We start from the raw sequence: 17,485 nt of genomic DNA on the forward strand, positions 1-17,485 counted from the left end.
CAAAGAATGGGCAGTGGTTTATTTTTGTTGTGTATTCGTCAGACATTATGCCTCGAATGAGGGATATGGTGTACAGATAGAACAGCCTCACAAAGGATACTACTGCAAGCAGATGATAGGTTGAAAAATATATCCTAACAGCGTGCTGCGTGTGGCAAAGGTTTTGATGGTCATTTTTGTTATTGTATTGAAAAAATTTTCTAAAGGTTCAACTATAAATAGAGTTTAACAGTGTAAACATAAACTTTAGTACATTATTTTATTCTTGAAATGATGAACGTTATTTGCGAGAAGCATCTATAAATGCAAACGTTTTGATTGGGAAAAAATAACATAGGAATATATGAAAGTGATCAAGGGAATAATTATTTAAAAGTTATACACGGGAAAACGTATTATGACTGAACTTCTTAAGCGGATTTTACTGTATATGCTTCCCGCATATAACGTTCAGCATTTGTGAAAAAAATTAAATAAAGTTTATCTTTAAACATTCAAACCCCTTATTTGCACTTTTCATAGGCACAAAGTAAAAAAGTGTAAAAAGCGGGAAAGTGTAAATAAAGGGAAAAGTAAAAAGCGGGAAAGTGTAAATAAAGGGAAAAGTAAGAAATACATTAAAGTTAATTAAAATACAGTCGCATCCTGCAGCATTCATAACAAATACGGGCTACATTACACATACGCATTGCACCACAGTAAAAAAAAATTTAAAAAAAAAGGGCCGCAAATTGGAAATTTACCGTCAATAGCGCGCCGTGCGCGGAGAAAGGTCATCGTACTCAATCAGCTGTTGTTATGGCGCGGCGTAGCCGCCGGCTGGCTCTCTCTGTTCTCTGAGCTGCGCATGCGCAGTATAACTCACTCAACGCTCAGCCCAGACTCGTGACCTTCCATCAGCAGCCAGCCAATAGAAACGAGCTTAGCGGAAAAAAATATAAGCTCCACCTCCCGTGTACCAGTTTTGTCCAGTTCTAATACCAGTTTATTGGTATACGCACCAGTTTTCTTGCTGCCGTGATATGTTTAAGTTTACGTTCATCTTGATGTCTTGATACCAATAATTAATTATTTACGATCCTCAGAAATAAATAGTTAGTTTAAAAAATATGCGTCAACTGTACAATACTTCCGAAATTGTAAAATACGTATAAAACAGTTACCAAGACTCCGCTCATTTTATCTTGTGAAGTTTATGTCTCGTACCAGTATTTCGGCTAAGTTGTGACATAAATATAGTATCAGAACGTTTATACATTCGTGAGTTTACGTTTTTCCCTAGTACATTTTAGATTGTCTCCTGCTATAATTACTCGGACTTTTACACGCCTGGGCTTAAATTATTATGTTTAGAAATAAAAGCAACTTCTCATTTTATAAAATATGTATATTTTGCGATTTAAAATGTTCACTGCCGACTATAAAAGTTACGTTTTTCACAATGTTTTTAGGCCTACAATGGTTGTTACGTGACGTAAATAGCGGGATGGATTCGATTTTTGAGACGTAATTCGCGTGAAAGTATTGTATTGGATTAAATGGGAACTAAACAAGACCTGAAGAATATAGTGCAAATAACGGGAAAACGTAAATAACGGTAACGTAAATAAGGGGTTTCGCTATATTTATCAATAATTTTTAAAAATTAACTTATTTCCGAACTATAATGAAATAAGTTAAACTGCACAAGACTGTCAAAAACATTGTCGGACGCCGCACACTGTTACAAGTATATTTTTCGACCAATAATTTGCTTGCATTCGTATAGACTGAGGCAATTCCATCTGAATGCCATTATTCCCATTCAAGTTATAACACCAGACTTGATACACAGCAAACCATTTTTGCCACCAGCCGTTACTCTTTTATAGGTTTCTGATATATTTAAGCGTTTGATTTTAAGGTTATGAAGCATAATAAATGTTTAGTGTTGTGTGAAACAGTGCATAATGGCATCTACAAGTAGTAAAGGACCTATTAAAGAGAAGGTGTTAAAGTTTGAAGAAAAACTGAAAATAATATCAGAAGTTCATGCCAATCCATTGATACCAAGAGTCAGTATGAAAAAAAAGCTCAGGATGCCGCCATCTACTTTGAACTAAAAAATGATGAAGAGAGACCAACTTTTGGCTACTAATGTTTTGTCAAAGTGTAAAAAATTTAAGATTGGTAAATACAAAGAAGTTAAAGTTTTACTCTTGGCGTGGTTCAAAGAATAGAGGGCACTTGGAATTCCGACGAACGGCCCAATTTTAAGAGATAAAAGCTGTACAAATAGCACACAACCTAGGTGTTGAATTTCATGCTTCGAATAGCTGGCTCGATAGATTTAAGAACAGAGTGGGAATTGTCTATAGTAGTGTAATTGGGGAATTTCGAGTGTGTGTCTCATGATACTGTACATAGTTGGATAAACACAAAGTTACCTGCAATTATAATGAACTTTGAACCAAAAAATGCATCCAATGATGATGAATGTGGTCTGTTTTTCAACATGCTTCTGGACAAAATCTTTGCTTTAAAAGGTGACACATGCCAGGGAGGCAAACAAAGTAAGAAAAGTGTGCCAGTGTTATTGGGTGCCAACATGGATAGCACCGAAAAGTTACCATTGATGGAAATTGGGAGACCAAAAAAAACCACAGTGTTTTAACAACATAAAGACATTAATGTGCAAGTATGCAAACAACATGTCTGCGTGGATGACAGGCAGCATTTTTGAAGACTACGAAAGAGTATTGGATGCAATGATGGGGTGCAGAAATCTGAAGATTTTGCATTTCATGGATCACTGCCCTACTCATCCCAAGGAAGTATCCAACTTAGAAACATCCAGATTGAATTTTTCTCACCAGATTCAACATCCAGACTCCAACCCATATATCAGGGAATTACAAAAATTCTTAAACAGCATTTTTGTAAGCGCCTTGTGTTATGCCATAACAAGAATGAAAAAGTACCAGAATGAGTGGTTATAGATTAAACATCCTGGACACCATGCATTTTATTGCTGCTTCATGGGAAATGCTTGACAACCACCATTAGCAATTGCTTCAGAAAAGCAGGTTTTGGTGCTCAAAAGTTAACAATATTTTCCCTGAAGAATCATGTGAGGAGAGTGAATAAATTGCATGTGTTTCTACATGCAGTGTAAATTAAAAAACTTTTCAAGAGCAACTAAGTTTTTCATGCAATTTTGAAGATTGTGTCTCAGTTGATGATGCGGTTCTACCTTGTGAGCCACAAACCATCAAAGATTTATAAGCACAACACAAAGATTTAGCCGAGGATGAGATCGGCAATGGTGACAGCAATGAACGTGATTCTAATTCCATACCAACTTACTCCGAAGCACTTGACCACCTGGACAAACAGTTTATTTGTTCATGGAACACCAAATGTTCCAGATAGTGTGAGGAAGAGTGTATGGGAACTGGACAATTTTGTGATACGTCAGAACGAAAATGCGTTGAAACAAACAATTTTGATGCCGTATTTTTAAAACAATGAATGTTAGTTAATATTTTTTTGGCTAGTGTTTTTATATTTTTTATTGTGCTCATTAAATTAAATTCAATTTGAATAATTCAATTTACTGATATAATTATATAGTTTTTTCAGCATGATGATGATAAATGGTAAGTGTCATTTAGAGTTAATACAATATGTAATTTGAGTATTTTTTTTTTTATGTAACAAATGAATTTGAACTATGTAAAACCATTTTAAGAAGTTTTCCCTGTTCAGAAGTTTTAAGCATCCAGTTGCTTGAAAAACATCTTAAAAACATCTTTCTTACTGTTTATTAACTCAATGCTTTTCGAATGCCACCACGCGACACTTGATCTGCTGGTTCACTCGCTGAGCAATGCCTGACAAAACATGATAACTGCGCAACAGGGTACATCTTTCTAGGGCATTCTAGAAGATTACTGCACCAGACATGACATGCATTTCCTTACAAACTTAAATCTTTTGGTATTTAAATTACAGCTTATAAAACAAATACGTGTGCCAAACAAAACATAGCTACAGTAAATCCCTTTTAGAAAATTTCTCAGGGTGCTTAAGAATTTAGACCTAAAAAAATGGTAAACTTATAAAAAGTAGAAAACTGTTTGTTTTTATAGGTAAATTGCTAAAATTTTTCCAACAAATTATGCAGGAAATTTTCTTATGTGTATTTTTCTTAATTTACAATAATTACTTTAAGTGTATTTTACTTAATTTTCTTTTTTTTGTATTACTTAAAGAAAAATTTAATGTATCAATTTCTTGGTTCATTTACTATCTCTCCACTATCTCATACAACTATCATTAACAAAAATAATCAATTGGAAAAATGTTACTTGTAATCTAGAACTGTTTTACCCAAGGCTTTTCATTAATATTTTACATTTAAAAATTATAATCACAGACTTTTAGCAAATACCTTGTCATGAACGTAACACTTCTTGACAATATGAATGGACTGTTCCAGAGTTCCAGCACCCAAATCAAAATAATAATTTAGAGTTTTATATACAATACAGATGTTATTCTGTAAATGTCTGCAACATTACAAGATAAATATTTTGATAGTAAAACCAATAAACAAAGGAAAAGTAGAATCACAATTGGAAAATTATGATTTTATTAATAATGTCATGCGTTACAAAGAACATCAAAAAATTAGTGGGACTGTCAAACATTTACTACAACTTCACATTACACACCTGTGATCTTGGTGACGTATGGACTTCCTTTGATGTGTTTGTCACCGAACTTGACTGAGATCTTGTACTCGCCAGGGGCCGTGGGCAGATACGACACCGACACAGTGCCATCCTTGTTGTCATGACAGCTTATTTCTGCTTTGCTTGGGCCTTCCACCGCCAAAGATAGTCCACCTGAAAACAAATAAAAAATCTGTGTCATGTTTTCTAATATTATACTAAATTTAATAAAATACTTGAAGTTAAAAAAACACTATGAGTACAAAAACTAGTTTGGTATTTTTAGATTGGTGGCAGAAAATTTGATTAGCTGTAATAATTTGAATATAATTTTAAAATTTAAGATAATACAGGGTTAATTTTATAGATTTTTTTGAGCCCTTCTTAAACCTCCTTTGACCTGACTGTTTAATAATTTGTATGTATGTCAACTACTGTATTGATGTGGGACTACTAATGTATATACATGCTGAGATTAAAATGAAATGTGAAACTGTTATGTTCTTTTATATGACATAATAAATCTATCTTCACAGTTATTTTGCATTATCTTTAGATAACACCTTATCACAAAAGTTCCATACACTGTTTAGTAATCTTTGACATACAGATTATAACACCAAAATACAGGACATCTGCACCAACTGTGATTAATTTTTTTTTGCATATACACCATTTATAGTGTACTGACATACAGTGCGAACTATCAATGGCTTATATCACATTAAATACACTATCAAATTAAAAATACAGCCCAGCCTTTTTTTCCCATATTTCCACATTTATTTTAAAATAGCTTTTTTGACCTCATTTAATGTTAGTCCCGTAAAAATTTCCCTCATTTTACACTTTCTTGCATGTTGCAGAAATTTCTTGGCCCCTTGAGAGGTTTTGACATCTATGTACAAATTATACAATTGCTTAAAACACAACTATGTATGTTCAACTCAACCAAATGATTACTTGAATGCACAGGAAAACCTATTTTAAACAAATTTTACTGGTGACAAATTATGAAATTACACTTTTAATAGCTTCAAAAACTGAACCTATTTTCATAACTTACTGCCAACATGACAAGGTATAAACAAATCTATGAGTAGATTAAATGATATAAAATTAAGTTATTTAAATTACTATGAACATGCTATAAAAATGTTATCATTTGTGCTGGATTTTACTCAAGACATTTTTATTAGCTCACACCTTCCCCACATTCCAAAAAGGCGACAACTCTGATGACTCTTCTTCTATTTCATCAGAGTATACAGCCAAGTACTCTGGAACCAAAGCCATCACCATGCCATTGAGCTCCATCATTAGCACTGTGCTTTCATCAGTGATATTGCAGCAGCAACAAGCCTTGTGAAAGCATTTGAATTCTAAATAATAAAATAGAAAATGTATAGAAAATAAAAGTAATTGCTTTTAATGTACAAATTAAGTTAAACTGTGTGTTCAATTTGTTGTAAAAAACCATATCAGTCATGTTGTTATCTTGTTTTATTGTACATATAAATCTTAAATGTGAAAACATAATTTCCATTATTTTATGTTTTTGAAATGGTTTTGGGGAAAAGTTAAATATATTTCTAATTATTCTTATTGTTATCGCATGACAATGTAAACCTATATAATATGATACCATACAAAGGCTTTATTCATTGTATTGCTATCAAAGATAAGGTTAAAATCTAAGAATGACTTACTTTAATACAGATGCATGCTCCCACTGCCATTAGACACTTATGCCTCCACCCACAATAATAATTGCAAAATATTAAGAATACCAATCATAATACTGAATGTTATTGTCCAAAAAACCATCAAACAAATGGAACCTAATTGGTACAGTTGAGCTAAAATACTACAAGAATAACTTGCCAATGAAATAAAGGGCTGCACTTATATGTTCCAAATAGCAATAACACCCTTCCAAGTAGTTTGAGAATTTTTGGCCCTTAGTTTTCATAATACATACATACATGCACAACAGATTTTTCTTAGGTATGCACCATTATATATTATATATATATTTCAAAGTTTAAATGCCTTCGCCAATAATGACATCTCTGCACCAAAAATGAATTATTCAAATATACAGCCAATGATGGAACATTTAAACAAGTTTCATTAATTCACTTAATTTATTAGTATGACCCTTCTTACTTAAATATGTACAAAATTGAAAGAAATCTAACTTGACTGAACATAACACCATAACATAGCAAGTCTTAAAACTACATATGTTAATGTTAACAGCATTTAAATACATACCATGGCTGCTAAAATGAATATTTATATGTTGATTACAAAGTTACAAATTCCTTCATATTTTTAGAACATTTATTTAAATTTTATTTTATTTTATTGAGATTTAGCTGCCAATAAAAAACAAATTGAAAACTTGTCTCTCTCCTTGCAAAAAAACTTCAGAATTAGCCACTAGATAATTTTACTGCTCATTGTTCCTTTTATTAAATTTTTAAAAGTGCTTGTATTTTAAAAAAAATCTTTAATGGTTTGATAGTCGGCTTTGCACATTTATTTGATTCACAAGAAAATCTATGTAATACCTCTGAGGAAAAAAAAACACCAATGATATCTATTCTGAGAAAAGTGATTTGTTCGCACTGTAGGTTATATGGTCAGCCCCTGAAGCTTGCCTCTTGATTATATCTCACCTGCTCCTGCACCCTTTGTGGAAATGGTGAAGTTTGATGGTTCGCCACACACACCATGGGTCAGCCCTGGTCCATAGGCTGTTACGTACCCACTGCTCAATGAGTCCACATGGAACTTGAAAGGGGAACCTGCAGATGCAAACAGATTTACAATAAAAAATTAAATATTCTTATGGAAATTATTCAATTTTCAAAAAACATCTGTAAATTTGAATAATTCAAGGCCACAATGTTTTAGTTCATTTAACCCAAATATGCTAACTTTAAATCAGACAAAAATTCCATTGTAACAATAATCAAACTAGAATTGGCATGTAGAGATTCAAGGAATGAGAGGTATGGTAGAAAACTCTTTGTTAAATAGCTGTTATTAAAATAAAACTACATAGTTAGCTACACTTATTTTTGCAAAATAAGGATTAATGACTAATTCGGTTATTTATGCAAAACCAACTTACAAAAAGCAGTATAAAACCACAAGATAAAAAAACAAAGGTTTTAAAAATTGTTATATAATAAACTATAAGAATTAATCCCCCAGCATAAAAACTCCAAATTTATTTTAGTGGCAAAAATGGCTACAAATAAAGGCTACAGGTGATGCATTACCAGTATGCAAAAAGATTTATGGTCCAAGTGTTCAAGTATCCATTTATTCAGCATTTCACAAACAATAAGGTGGGGTTTTGACAGTTTCCACATGCCCAGACTATAATACCCTGGTAGCCAGGTCAAAATGTACAAAAATATATATATATATTTTTTCCAATACTATTATCTGAAAGCATGTAGCTTTGCTTAGGCTTCCAAAATCAAAGACAGAGAATTCCACCAGAAAAAAAAAGCCACAGAAACACAATTTAAAATGTGATAGTCTTAACATATAAACATAAAATATAATTAAATTTTATTTAACTAATTTTTAATGATTATATCAAAGTAAGTTTTATAATATGTGTAATAATTTTTTTAGTACATTTTTTTATTCAAAATATTGTAATTAAAATTAAATATAATAAATCTTAAATATTTACAGCATTTTTACATTAGAATTTACTGATCTTTCAAACATATTTAAAAATAAGTTAAGAAAAGTTAAGAATAGAGAAATATTATTAGTTACATTTTCATGCTATAGACATATTCTAAATTTTTTTTTTATTTATGAAACAATATTTTTTTTCAAAACAATAACAAAAAGGAATTGTTCACATATGCATTAATTATATTATAGCCTAAATATCTTTCATATTAAAATTAAATGAATATTAGTAGTAATGCATATTAAGTTGTAAAAATAATGTAAAAAAAATAAGCAGTCAAATATTTTTAATGTGTCAAGTATATCCTGCAATTTAAAACATAAAAATTGAAAACTAATTAATAATATTAACAATACTTGTATAGTTATTTTTTTCTTGCTATAAATTAACAGTGATTTATGGAAAAAAAATTATATGAAAGATATAAATAAAAAGAAGTCCCGAAATTCACTGAACATAAATTTTAAGGGCATTTCAGATTGTATCCTTGATGCAAGTAAATAAAAAATAATTGCTGTTATAAGTCTAAATACATCTGTAGGAAGCAAACTTATTTTAATTTTGTATTTTCTCATCCATTATTTTATTTAAATTTAAATTCATTTAAACAGGTTTACTTGACAGCGACAAAACTGTTAAGAGGAACAACATGTATCATAAAAAAAACCTATTGTAATGAATGTGTACTTCAATTACAATATTAAAGTAAAGAACTTAAAAATTTAACTTGATTGCTAATTACAAAGAGGCAGAATAATTAATGATAAAGTGCCAGGCTACAAACCTTGAACATGTTCACCATTGTATTTAACTGCCAGCTCATGCAAACCCTCCTCTCTTGGCTCATACTTGATGCTGACCGTTCCGTCTCGGTTGTCTTCAATGACGGGCTTGTCTGTTTTTCCGCTTGGCATCTTCACTTCAGCTAAAAAACAACATCAACAATGTGTTTAGGTTGCGTATCTACAATATCGTTTACATCTGAGAAGAAAATTTTTTTTTTGAAATTTTTCTATGAATAGTTAAAATACAGAGCACAAAAAACTATTATTTTTATTGCCCTGCATTCAATTACTTTTTTCAAAAAGGTAAAATCATATATCAGAGTTAGTGAAAATACACTGTGGTAAGCTTGTGGCAGGAAGAATGAACCAGCCTTAATAAAATACAAGCCAACAACCACAAGTCAAGTGATTTGGAGAATCTATTCTAGCAGTTGGAAGATGCATCTGATCATAAAAAATGGTAGTTTAAAACATTACTACAAATAAATGCCAAGGCCATAAAAAAATACTAAAATAACTATTTTTTCTAAAACATGAATTTACACTTTTTTTCTTTTTAAAAAATTAAAAATAATAACTTAAAACTAAGATATTTTAATGGCCATTTAATCATTAGATGTTAGTAGAAATCAAAAGTAACCACCTGTAAGTAAATGTTTCTTTTCTAGGCTTAAACTAAAATCAAAGTTCATAAGCAGCTTCAGCTATTTAATGAAAATAACAAAATAATTTTGACACATAATAAAGGAATGAAATCCTAAAACATTAGAAATTATTAGCTTAAGTTCATCATGAAATAAAAATAAGTTCCTTTAACAAATAATAATTTATTTCTAGAACAAAATGTGTTTCCAGAAATATGATCTCCTGTACATACTGTTATGAGGCTCCAAGAGATGACAGCCAGCCAGCCAGCCAGCCAGACAGCCTGTTTGGATAAATAGAGACAAATCCTACCTCCTCCTGGAGCAGGTGTGACACAGGTAAAGCCCATACCTCCTGCTACCACTACATGGACCCTCCAATAGGGGGCCTCTTTCTGACAATTACACCTTCTCCTCCCCAAGTCTGGCCACCTGGCTGTCTGGACGGTTTAGCAGGTTCCCAGAGCAGACACACATGAAGTGGCATAACTAGGATGCAATTGTTCTCGCAACTTTGAGTTTTGTGTCAGGGGACTTTGATGAGACACACTTCGGAGGGCTATAATACCTTTCCATATGGGGACCCAACAAGTATAAAAGGTGGGGCCGACCTGCGGCGAGTGAAAGACTGGTGGCGATACACGCGGATCCTTAAAGCGTTACAAGAGTGAAGTGGAGAGGAGGAGTGAGCCCCTTGATGAACGATATCAGGAATGAGTGATGGGCTTTGTGTGCGAATATCAGAGTATCTGAGACAGATCTGCGGCATGGTGAACGAGTGAGTAGTGTGAGATGAACAATAGAGAGAGCCACTGTTGAGCCGAGCTCCAGTGGACTAATAAAGTGTGATTAATTTGTGCACAGCTATTAGACTGTGGTAACTTAATGAAAAAATGGTTAATATTGGTTTAAAAAAACACACACTTATTAATTGATTTTGACTATTGTTTGTGGACTTGAATTCCCACACGTAACAATACTATGAAACTCATTTTGATGAAAATGCATTTAGCAAGAATAATAACTTGTTACAAGACCAACAAGCACAATATTTTTGTACAGGAACAAATTTATAAAAACATTAATCTGTTTTAACTTAGCGGAAAAAAGACTTTACCGCAGCATTGAAATTGAGGTTAACATGACATAAAAATCTTATTTAATTTTATAACAAAAAACAGGATATTATGGAAATATAAATACAAAATTGTAAACGGGAAGTAAATTAAAATCAGTACATGCAGTTTTTACTGCTTGGCTGAACTTTGCATAATTAATTCACTCTATGCTTCCAAACACTGAATTTAATGCAGCTTTAAAAATAGCCTCCGTATTAAAATAATTTTATTAAATATTAAAATTTAATGAAAAATTTAAGAAAAAACTGCAAGATGGAAAATGTATTAATAAATTCAATTAACTTGTTATGAAATATTTAAAAATGTGAGCTAGTACCAAAGAGTCAATCTTCAGTAAGTAAATATTAAAAAAAAAAAATGTGATGTCGATTTTATTGCGCAAATTTACAATGTCGAAACCTGTATTAATTTAAAACTTTCCTTTCTGAATATTTTATCAAAATTGATATTTCTTATTTCAAAGTCAGCTGGCCAAAGTCCAAAGACATCCATTCATCAGCTTTTGTCACCATCAGGTGTCACAACATTGTATGATCTAACAATCAATGCAAAAATTACTTTTTAACACAATATGTTATCAGACAGCCATTATTGTAGATAAATTTGAGATACCCAAACAAAATTTGAAAGACTAACTTAATACATCATAAATCGAATAACAAATAGCTTTATAGAATATTATTTTTCAAATAAGAAAAAAAATTAGTACAAAATACAACAGTTCTGGATAGGTTAAACTTCATTAGTTAATGGAGAAAAATTATGTTACCCCAGAGATAAAAGAGAAACTTTAGAGAAGTTACTTTATTTGTTGATATACGTAAAAGGATATTGCTTTAATAGTTATTTGATTCAATGGCATTTCTCAAGGAACTACACGTAAACCTATATACAAAATTTAAGAACATTTTAAGGACATAATTACTGGATTCAAAATAAAGGAGCTGTAATAGCATACCTACTGGAGACTGAGTAGGCAAAAGAAAGACAGCAAACCTCATTTAAGTATTGTTTGACGAGACTGGTAACAAGTTCGTATAATTTGCATCGCAGGAAAGCCAAGACTCATCATTGCTCGAGGTGGCTGGCAGTTACTCAACCTTTCCAATGAAATGTCCAACATCAAGGCGTAAGGTTTGACCGATTACAAACCTCATTACAGCTTGTGCATATATTTTGCCAAACCATGTGCCATTAGAACAAGGCTTTAGAGTTCAGATCCATTACCATTCTTCACATTATTGACATACCCTTGCCCATCAAGCTTACTTTGTATGCTTAAAAAAACTAAAATAAAAAAACTTAAAGATGACAAGTGATAGAGCCAGAAGCTCATCAAGAAAGGGGGAGGGGCAGCATAGGTTCATAAGCTATGTTTTCCCAGTTTTTATATTTTTCCCAAAACACCACTTAAGATAACCTATCATTATTAGCTATTAACATTATTATTTAACAAGGCATTTTAAGCACCATCATGCAGTTATAGAGAAAATTAAGGAGTTATGAAACTAACAAGTTATTGACAAATCAACCAGATATTGAAAAACAATTAAATGATTTACTACCAAATTGCTGCAACCGTATCACACATAAAAATAAATTTTTAGGATACAGAATCTGGAAATTAATTAAAAACTTCCTTATTAAGAGCTTGAAAATTTTTCTGGCCCATCCGTTAATAAAAATTTTCATGAATGCTAGAAAACTTTATTTTTCTTTTTTCTTCAAGGATCTGACTCCTCTTATTTTTTACTGATACAAATTTTCTACTATACTAAATAGATTTATCACTGCATTGATAATTTTCTATAAATTATTAACATACACTCATACATGAGAAATAATCACGATAAACCTAAACTTTGTAACGGAATCCTTTAAAAAAATGTAAGAATTTAATGCTCTATATTTTATTGTTTAAATATAAACTGACACAAATGAACACTGAAAAAAAGACAGTGAAAAAAAAAAAATTATAACCATTATTACTAAATTTCCCTTGAAAGGAAAAGGTCAATGATTTGTTCCCAACCATGCCATGGATAAAATTAATCAACTATCACCAATTCTGTACTCAAGTTGTTTGCAGACTGCTTTCATCCACGAGGTTATACCATTTTCAGTGGTTCTGTGCATAGGGTTCAAGGTTTTATTAATCTCTGTGTGTCACATTCAAACCTGTCCGAATCCCTGGCATGCACCAGATTAGTTTACAAATGACTAGGGCCTTCAAATTCTAGAGAGGGGCTATTTCTGTGCTTCAACAAATTGTTCATAGGTCAGAAGGGAGGGAAGAATTTTATATAGCCTTGTGTATTGTTGTAACCAATTAAGGAACTTGAAAAAACATTGGAAAAAGTATTTGGTAAGGGGGGAATCACCCCAACATTCACCCAGAGTAATTTCTAGAAACCATTAAAATCAAAAATCAAAACATTCAGACCAAGATTGGAAACCAGGTGTTTTGAAATACAAGTTAGTTTTCTACCTCTGCCACATCTCTATTTGTAGGGGGCACACTGAATAAGCAGCAGTTTTTGATCCAATAATGGCCTGATGGAGCAGTTGACTTCTAGCTCTGGGGTTGTACATATGAGTCCTACTTCGAGATTAGGATTAATTTGTTCACCATTGGCCAAGCCATAAAGCAAGAAGTATTTAGAAAAGTAGTTTGGTGCTCGACATCACCACCAGGCCAATTAGTGGACGGAGAAGTCCTATTAGGAATTCTAGCCATAATGTACTCGTATCTCTGCTGGAAGAGTAAGTATTCATATCCTGCTGGTTAGTGGTTAGGTAAAGTTAAACAGATTTTCCATTTCAGGGTTTAAAACTACAATTGTTGTTTATTGTGTATGACGTTTACAACTCGCCTTGATATATCATTGGAAACACACACACTTGGACTTTGGCAAAGAACAATCTCAGCATTCTTCTTGAGGGACAACAGGAGACAGTGGAGACATCCGAGATGATAATGGCCGGAACAGGATTCGAGCTCCGGTCCTCGCGAATGGCGGATTGCAGTTTGTGAAAGTGGTGACGGTTCTCACCCTTGTAGGTCTGGATGTAGTAGGAGGCGAGGCAGAAGGAGTCGGAGCGCTTGAGGTAGCACACGGGCGTCTCGTCGTGGTCCCACTCGCTGAACGTGATGAGTTTGAGGAGCTGGCGGTGCCAGGCGCTGGTGTCCAGCCACGTGGCCTCGGGAGGCGGCTGCTGGGACCGGCGTGCCCACATGAGCGCGAGTTGGCGACGGTGACCCACCCACCACCGCCCGACAGCGCGCGACCGACACTGGCGCGGTCCGCAGCGGTCAGGTGCCCTCCAGATCGTGACTCCGCGCCCCCGTTCCCCGGCTTCCGTCCGCGCCGCAAATAGCGCGCCCGCCTCTCCAAATCTCCAAACATCCCACTCCCCCCCCTCCAACCTTACACGCTCCGATTTCTTTCCATTCCTAAAATTGAAAACGGGGCGGGAATGCCGGGTACACCTGATCTCACGTGCGCGCGCGCCGCCCAGCTGGCAGCTCCAGGCGCGCGCCATTTAGCCGCCTCCCCCAGGAGGTTGTGGCAGGTGGCCGGCGGCGGAGTAGGGTTTCACCGCGCGCCCCAAGCTGACACACGCAGTCCATTCAGGCGGACCAAAACTCTTCTGCAACCAGCAGATGGCTTTCAAGTACACTCAGCCCCTCAAGCTTTGACCTACTGCCATACAAAAACGTCCTATGATTTTAATTGGTGGCCGCTAAAATTCCATCTGCATACATTAAAATAAGGATTTTGCGTGATCACAATATTTTCATGTTTACAATAATCTCAGTTTTGCCTTGCTCGACACATAACCAAGTCACTTGGCTAGTTACCCTGCATATAGCGAAATGAAACTTAAAGGATATCTTGAGCAGGACTAACGAAGATGTTTATTTTGGTGTAAACATTTTTCAATGTCGCTTACTAGCAAACAGCATCATCTCGTGGGTACCTGGTCATTGGATAAACACGTATTGACAACGGATAAAAAAAAAGACAAAATATAAGGCAGGGCTTTCAAGAGTTCGTTTAGTCACGAATAAACCATACAGAAACACAGACTAGCTGGATGACTTCTTTGCCGAACAACTAACTATTCCACCCAAGACCCTCTTGTTTCTTCTAATATAAGTTAACTTGCGGAGCGAGAAGTTACGGGTCCGAATACCAGATAAAGCATGGTAGAAAACTAGATAGAACCTCCTCCAAAGCATAGTCTTATATGCATTTAATAAATATTTATTCCAAGTCCTTCAACATCGCCAAAATTAGCTTTTCACACAGCTGTGTCTTAAAACACAACTGAACAACAAGGCGTATGCAGTGAAATTTGTTACACACTTAACAGCGTTAAATTTAGGTCACTGCTTAAATGCTCATATGTACTCATATGACGAAAAAACTGCACGCCCGCTCGCTACTTTGTACGTAAATATGAAAATAAAATAAATTAAAATAAAAATTTAACAAATAATAATAATAAAAATTAAAAAATAGAAAAATTACAAAAATAATCAAATTAAAATGAAAAAAAAAAATTTGCAAAATATTCTGGCTTGTATTAGAATGCTATCCATGCTCAACAAAAGAGAAGTTCACAAGCTGACAGAAGCTGTTTTTGCGATATATATATTTTTTTCATTTTATCATTATTTCTATTATTTTGTAATTTTTTATTAAAATTTATTTTATTTTCATTTATTTTACTTTTCTATTATAAAATTATCTATGATTTGCTGATATGGATTAAGGAAAACGTGCCCAAGTTCTCAACGTGTGCTCCAGATTATTCCTGGCCTGACATCTGTTGATGTTCTCAGAGTACTTCTGGTTATTTGCGAGTAATCGATCTCTGTATGAAATTTTTTTTTACTTAACGAGTCATGAAATTTAATTCAGAGTTACATTTAATTAGTGAATTTCTGCTACTAAATCAGCACTTACAATATTTTCATCAGGTAAAATCAAACCAAGATATCATTACTCAGTCCAATAATGTGTTACGATGGCTGAGATACACTATAATGCAAGACGAACTTCCTTCTCCTTGATGTCTAGCTGAGACCTCATCCTTTTGCGATCGAGAGAGAGCATCCCGCATCCCACATAAAGATGAATAAAATTTGCTACTACGCAACACGTGGAGCCATGTGATGTTGAAAAACAGAACTACTTGCGATAAGTTTTATGCATGAGATAAATAACACTCGCTGATGAAAAATTTAAAAAAAAAATTGTATTTAAGTAATTGTTCCAATTGAAAATTCTCAATTTGCATCTGGCTTTAGTCACAGAAGCTAACATGTATCCTGGTTCGTGGTCTGTAGCTGTATCAAAACGAAATCGCTGTAGATACTGCAGCAATGATTTTACTTTGAGAAAAAATGCCAAACGACATGACAGAAGCGAGTGTATTTTGGGTCCTTGCTAAAAACCATTTAGTTGCAGTCAGTGTCAGAAATCCTTTGGTAGAAGATATTTCTTGAAAAGACATTGCAATACCTGTACAACTAAGCTGACTAAAGATGATGAGGACGGGTCTACAACACCGAGGAAGTGGAACAAAGGCGAAATATTAGACGACTATAATGATTGCGAAGAATGTAAAATTGATATTGCTAAAAATACTATCCTAGATAAGAATAATAATTTAAAATTTAAAACTAACGCAGAAAAGTGCAACTTCATGAGAAATTAAAATATATTTACACCAAATTCTAATCTTCTCCATGAAAATGCGAATGGAGAACGACCTAAAGCTGACAAGATCGAAGATTGTGATGAAAAATCCGAAGCTAACATAATTGAAGACTACGATGGCACATCAGATGCTGACATGATCGAAGACTGTGATGACTTCCCTGAATCTCAAGTTTGGAGACTGTGATGAAGTGATGAGACCGAAACGTTGGAAACGATGTGTAAAATAAATTATTCCGACCAAGCTTGCGATGATCACTGGGTCGTTGACGAAAGTTACCAAGAGGCTGGTGTTAAAACGGAAGACTCCCGAGATCTTAATAATAATTATTATTATAAACATGCAAGGAAGATGACAGCAGAAGAGATTAATTACGCATCATGGGAAGATCCTAACATATTGGTTGAAAGGTTACGACTTCTACATGCTTCGCGTTGTGCAGGAAACTATTCACACATTAAAGAAGTAACCTTCATACTGAAAGAACTGAGGGAAGCTGGCTACATACAATAATGACTTGTATTACTTACATGTGTATAAAATTTAAATTACAAATATTTTGGATTTCAAAAGTGATTTTTTCATTTGTCGAAATCTTATTTCTATCTAATGCCGAGTTTTAGTAATAACTTCTAACTTAAAGATGTAAAAATCATCACCATTGACAGAGAAAATGGAGAGTAATAATAGTCGTAACAGCAATCATGACAAGTTCGATCAAAAAATGCAATTGAAATCATTTGGA

At 33.6% G+C, this 17,485-nt stretch overlaps 1 protein-coding gene across 1 annotated transcript in view; it reads right to left on the bottom strand.

Annotated features, from left to right (window-relative positions):
• LOC134529275 (filamin-A) overlaps positions 1 to 17,485 on the bottom strand; it is a 786,080-nt gene that overhangs the window by 213,342 nt on the left and 555,253 nt on the right. Inside the window, exons 26-28 of the mRNA XM_063363172.1 lie at positions 9,227 to 9,367; positions 7,400 to 7,528; positions 4,716 to 4,889 (exon numbers count right to left, since the gene is read on the bottom strand). Coding sequence (XP_063219242.1) covers positions 4,716 to 4,889; positions 7,400 to 7,528; positions 9,227 to 9,367 — 444 coding nt within the window. The remainder of the gene's footprint in view (positions 1 to 4,715; positions 4,890 to 7,399; positions 7,529 to 9,226; positions 9,368 to 17,485) is intronic.

This window comes from Bacillus rossius, chromosome 2 (assembly GCF_032445375.1).
Source record: "Bacillus rossius redtenbacheri isolate Brsri chromosome 2, Brsri_v3, whole genome shotgun sequence".
Taxonomy (NCBI): domain Eukaryota; kingdom Metazoa; phylum Arthropoda; class Insecta; order Phasmatodea; family Bacillidae; genus Bacillus; species Bacillus rossius.